The sequence below is a fragment of the Convolutriloba macropyga genome, unplaced genomic scaffold (assembly GCF_964194025.1).
Source record: "Convolutriloba macropyga unplaced genomic scaffold, txConMacr16.3 SCAFFOLD_3581, whole genome shotgun sequence".
Taxonomy (NCBI): Eukaryota; Metazoa; Xenacoelomorpha; order Acoela; family Convolutidae; genus Convolutriloba; species Convolutriloba macropyga.
The window spans coordinates 20,474-26,808 of NW_027452778.1; the positions used below are offsets into that span (position 1 = coordinate 20,474).

The 6,335-nt window shown below is 36.5% G+C and overlaps 1 protein-coding gene across 1 annotated transcript; it reads right to left on the reverse strand.

Annotated features, from left to right (window-relative positions):
* Nucleotides 1-623: 623 nt before the first annotated feature.
* Nucleotides 624-1,705, reverse strand: LOC142357796 (uncharacterized). The gene is made up of 2 exons (XM_075409321.1): nt 1,245-1,705; nt 624-837 (listed from the first exon to the last, which is right to left on the reverse strand). The coding sequence occupies exons 1-2, from the start codon at nt 1,633-1,635 to the stop codon at nt 710-712; spliced, it is 519 nt and encodes a 172-aa protein (XP_075265436.1). The 5' UTR covers nt 1,636-1,705; the 3' UTR covers nt 624-709.
* Between the last annotated feature and the right edge of the window lie 4,630 nt (nt 1,706-6,335).

A 6,335-nucleotide genomic window follows, 5' to 3' on the forward strand; every position in this document is an offset into this window, starting at 1 on the left:
ACTCTACAAAATCGCAAAAGATGAAGACCTGTACATTCTGACAACGTTATAGGCAATAGTGAGCAATAAAATTGCATGTAAAATTTTGTTTCAGGAATGTTTGAAAGCGCTGAAACTCTCTATTTTTCTGATGTGCTTAAATTTTGCAAGAATTGTGCTGAATTTTTGAAATGATTACTTTATGTAAGGAATGTGCTGAAGGTGCTGAATGCTAGATTTTTTGAAGTGCTGAATTTCGCAAGAGAAGTGCTGCAAAATGTGCTGAAATTATGTAAGAATTGCGTTGACAAGCGCTGAAAGAATTTTTTTTCAGCAAATTCAGCACATAAAACTAAACGTTCAGCACATTCAGCATATTCCTTACAGAATTTCAGCGCATTCAGCGTATCTCTTGCAAAATTTTCCGCTTACACCTGCTCACATCTTGACCCTTGGAGCATGGTCTTTTCATAAGTCAAGGTCTGAACCTGGGTTGTGAAAAGTCATCACCGTAACTACCGTTCGACCCATTAAATATGGGCAGCATGCAAATACATTTCAAATTCTTTGAATAATAACAAAACCACTATGAGAACAATAATATCTTCGCCGTCATTTTGCGGCTATTAAATAGTCAATTTCTTTCGAGTATGTACTGTAACGTTGTGTCCGATATTAAATTTCTATTTATGATTGCAGATTGAAATGAGATCGCCCTGGTTATTACAAATTAACTTTGGTTTTCATTTCGGCGCAAGTTACAGCATTTGCTCTTTTCTGTATTCACTTCTTGACTCTCCTTTTCAACCCTCTTTTCTTCATGCCTTTTTCTCCCCCACCACCACCATTTTCTTTTCTCTAAAACGTAGACAAATAGCGGAGCACATTATACACGTCATAATTCAAGAGAGTCCCAAATGTTGCTTCAAAGACGCAAGTAATGCGGGGCGCTCTTAAGCATGCTATTCACATTTGTTCATTCAGCTTTGAAGGGCAAAATTTGTCCATTAGCCATTTGGGCAAAATCTTTATTCTGTAAGCATATTCACCCGAGTGGCAAACATTTCTGGTTCAAAGACAGAAGTCACCTGAGGTTTGAAAACACAGACCTACTCATAAAAGAGAGACAGAGTTAGAATTGATAGAAAATAAACCTTTTATACCACATAAATTGCTCAGATGCGAACAAGCAACAGAAAGGACAGAATTTATTTGAGAGTTTTGAAGCAGAGCGTATACAAGTTAGTTCTATCCCAGAAGAGTACTTTTGCTAGCACTGTTTGAAGCTTCCGCAGTAGCACCAGGTTGTTTATTGTTTTTGTTGTCCTGATTCACTTTGCCCATTTGCAAAAGCGGGTTGAACCTATACGCAACTTCAACAGCAGTGCCCCCGGGTTCATAGCGGCGATTGTCAAACACAATCAGGGCTTTTTCCAACTTGGCCAGCATGGAATTGTTACCGGCCTTGACCTCCATGAATTCGATCTGGACTTGACTGTGCTTCTCGATTTGGTGGATGACATTTAAGTTCAAGTCTCGGAGGAACTCTACGTTCCTGTATGCTGCGGGGGAGGGGTTCTCGTGATGCGATATGTTAAGGTGTGACGGCAGGATTAGAATCACGTGCAACTTGAACACGGGCAACTCTGTCTTCATAAGTTTCAGGAACTCACGCAGCAGCTTCAACTTTCTGAAACCAAATACAGATTTTTGATAAGAAACACCGATTAATATTGTCGATTGAAATGGACCCACTTACCCCCGTCCACCCACCATTCACATACACAAGGGCGCGCAGACACCAACCCAACCACCCACCCACCCATCAGACCCACACAAATGCACACGCACACACACGCACACACACACACACACACACACACACGCGTGGCGTGCGCGCCAAACACACGCACACACATACACCCACCCATTAGAAAAAAAAATGTCAAGTTGCGAAAAACTGCTAAATTTTGTGATAAAAATTGAAAACTAATCCATGGCCAAAAACCATTTTCCAGTAACTTAATATCAAAACCCTAGCGGAGACTTTCCATTAGGCTGAAAAACCGGAATAATGACGAAAAATAAAAATTTGTAAGTTTTGTAAAAAAAACGCTAAAATTTGTTAAGTTGAAATCTTGAAAAACATTCCATTACACTTAGAAACTATACAGTATCCTTTTGTCAAACCCTGGAGGAGGTTCCTCAGCTCTTTAAACAATTTGAAAAAAATTGCAAGTTTTATCAAAAAAATTGCAAAAATTTGTCATATTAAAAAATCGAAAGCTATTTCATGGCTAATAAAACCTTTTTCGGTAACTTATTTTCAAACCCCTAAGGACCTTTGCTGGCCCCTGCGTCCGGAAAGACGTTAATAATGGAAAATAAATGTCAAAAGATCGAAAAAAGTGCACGTTTTGTCAAGAAACATATAAAATTCGTGATGCTAAAACGTTAAAACCAATCCACTACCACTGGAAAATATGCAGAAACCTATTGCACGTTTTGTCAGGAAAAATGCAAAAATTTATGATGTTAAAATGTTGAAACTATTCCATTACCACCAGAAAATATGCAGTAACCTATTATTAAACCCTAGGAGGTTGATTGACAATTATAGGAGGTTGATTGACAATTAAAGCCAAGAAAAGTAAAAAAAAACGACAAAAACTTGAAAAAAATTGTGAAAATTAGTGTAAAATAGCGCGTTTTTAGCAATCGGTTGCTCATCAGTAGACATGGGGGTGGGGAGGCACTGGGGGCTGATGGGGAGGGAGGGAGAAGGTGAGCAACAGTGGGGTGGGGGCACAGCGTGGTGGGAGGATATTGGGGGGTCAACAGTGGGGGTGTCTTCAACCTATAAGAACCGCTCTTCACACCATATGTATAAGTCTCCAAAACAGTTTGAGCTGAAAAAGAGCTGAAAGGCTTTAAGAGCACTTAATGCCCGCTGGGCGCTGCCTGTTTATCCCGTTTATGAGGACGAAAAGTTAAAAGCATCAGACGAGAAATCTGTCAAGCCAAAAATTGCATTAAAAAAAACCAAAAGGACTAATATAATTGCTACAAACTTCGTTTGAGAGCAATTAAACACATTCGAACTTACACACCTCACCCGCAAACACTCATACAGTCATAAACCTACACAAACACACACACATGCACACACACAAACTTGCATAGACACACAGACGGACAGACTCACATACAAACAACGGCATGCATACACCTAAATAATACACACACACGCACGATTACACAAACACACACACGCACCACACTTACGCACAAAAACAAACACAAATCAATGATACAAAAAATATAGCTGATAGTATGGAAATTGTCGAAAAACAATTGCAATAGCTTCGTACCCAGTGCATCAATCCTGGTGGCGAAAGCAGGAAAGTTATCACTCCCGATATTTCCCATTAAATTTTCTGATATGAATTTATTAAGAAAACAGTCTGGAATAACTGAGTCAAAATATTTCCCGCTGTTTTTTTCAATTTTCTGACGAGAAGTTATGAGTTTAGTCGGAGATAATTCATTCTAACTGTTTCACGCTAAGATCCCCGGGAATTAATCCCCAAGGAATTAAATGGAAAAATATTTCCTAAATGGAAGAATATGTTTTTTCCGTTTTTCCTGACCAGATGTTTCCTAAAACACAACAACTACAGATTTGACGCTGTTTTCACTGACAAATATGCTTACATTTCTATGTGGATTGATTCAGTTGATTTCATTCCCAAAATTTCTGGTAACAGTGCTAGAAAGCTACCATTAGTTACTAAAAAGTTCAATTCCCGGTGGGAATATCGGTAACTTTCCTGTTGTTGAATTAGGAAAATTTGACAAGAAACTTACCAGAAATTTAGAATTTCTATAGGAAATGTGTGCGCTGGGTTCATATGTAGTCTCAAGAAGCAAATATTAAGACCAGCAAGAAAAATTAAAGAACAAAATTCACACTTATTTTATAAATTGAGGTGGTTTTTGTATTTTAATTAGGACTTATTGTATGACTTATGCGTTGTTTTCATTAGTTATCCTCAAATAACATTCAATAAAAATGACATATCCCAGTTAAATCCTATATCCTCGAATTATAGTAATAAAAATTCCATTAGACAGAGTGAGAGAGGGAGAAAAATTATTTCGATAGTATGGTTTCACAAGGGAACGAAAACTTAATCATGCGAATGAACAAAAAAACTAACAACTAGCTCTTATAAGTTTGAAATATGGCGCCATTCATGTAAATTTTATGACGTCACATAGGCAATTCAATTGATTGTTTTATTGGACAAAGCACATTTGAAGAGAGCGTGTGATGTCATGGGGTCACATTATTAATCTAAAAATCAAAAATATAGCTAGCAGATTGACGGGAAATAGCTTCAATAGCCGCAACAGCTTCCTAGATCTGCTGAGTCGAAATAATAAAAGAAAAGAAACTTCTTGCTATTAAATGCTGAGATGTTATATTTCAATTAAAAATCTGTTTAACTTATTGCTGCTTCAAATGGCTGCTTCAAAATAACCTTCAATTAGAGTGACACACACACTCATCTCCATGAATTAAAGTAAAAAAATAAGTCAATTTCAGTGTGTGGAAGTTGTTTTTGAGAGTGAGGTAAGTCGTGTGTGACCAAAAATTTAATCAAGCAATTGAACAAAAAACTATCTCCATTAAGACTGAAAAAGGAGGTCACTCACGCAATTCAGTTGAAATTGTATGAAAGAATGGACAGAAAGCACATTTGAGTTGATTGTTACGCCAAATGGTCATAACAATATTCTTGGCGACGAAATAACCCAAGAGAATGCGAATAGTATCCTCAGCTATCTATTTGCGGTTATTATTAAAAACACAGAACAATATTGGCCAACTCAAAATAAAACTTTAACCAAGACGACCACGAAATTAATCAGAGCACTGCAAAAGTTTAAGAAACAACTAATTCACTTCTTTTTAAGAAAATGGGGTTATTGATGCCATCAGGACCAAAAACTTCCATTTCAAAAATCTTTTACAGATTGGGAGTTATGACAGGAAACACCAATTGCGTAGTTAACCACTAAGACACAAGCTAGAGGACCAATACAAACAACAATGGGCAAAAAGTGACATTGAATTCCTTGAAACACTCAACTGAAGCTCAATTTCGTAATACTATTGCCCGCTTATCAATAGAAGGGACCAAAAACTGCTGAAAACAACTGGTGGTCCAGATAACGACAGTAACAATGAATGCGATAAACAATCAAAATATCAAAAATGTTCAAAAACAAATGTCAAAGCCAGTAAAATTAGCAATACATTCAACTCTTTAAATTGACTTAATTGCTTATCTTTACAGTTCAAATGACACTTGTCATTATTGAGACTAGTGACAAGACAACGTAAGGAACTAAAAAATTGGCAGCATCCAAGAAGCCACGAACAAGTGGTGTCAAAGTCGTTAGAACCTTTGAATTTGAATTGAAAACATTAAATAAAATTGAAAATGACTAAAAAAAGAGCGCATGAGACATGTCATTAATGAAACTTAGTGAGCAAACAACAAAAAAACTACAGAAAAGCAAAACCCAAAAATTCGAAATTCGTTTAAGAACGAGTCCTTTCTAAGTCTTGAAAACTGTCAGACACGAAAAAGAACTCAAGCTGATCCACGTTTCACTTGACTCATATTGCAGCCAACTAAAGCTGTCAGTAATCAAACTAAAGGAAATAACGATAAAAAATATCTGCAAAAATTACAATTTTTTTGAAAACAAGTTATGGTAAATTGATACAACTGTTAGATTTCAATTCGAATCAGTGAAACATTCCACAAATGCGTCAATATGCGCTCTGCACTATTAGAGCTTAAGTATCAATTTTAAACGAAAAACGGCAGAACGAGAAATCGAATCCAAAAAACTGCTCAAATTTTTTTCTCAGTTAACTTTGAAAACAATTTGAAAAAATCAGACGCCTTGATTTATTCGTTTTTGGTTCCAGCTACTACTCTAGATTGAATAAAATTACTGTTCCAAGCTGACTTGTCCTTGACAAGAAAAGTGCGATGAATGTGTGAAAAGATCCTAAGAAAGTATAGCTGGAAGAATTCCGGAAATTACTCGACAAAAAATCCATCCAGAAAACTATCAATTAGTATAATGTTGTCTATTTTTAAACCAAAAATAATGCTTCATATCCATACCATGCACCGCAAGAAATTAACATAAGTATTCCGAGCAAAAAATTACCATTCAGTCCCCAATTCATGCAATGAAAGAAAACAACGTGCAACAAATTGTCAATTTAGCGCAAAATAACACAAAATGGCTCAATAATCTCCAGGTTTTCC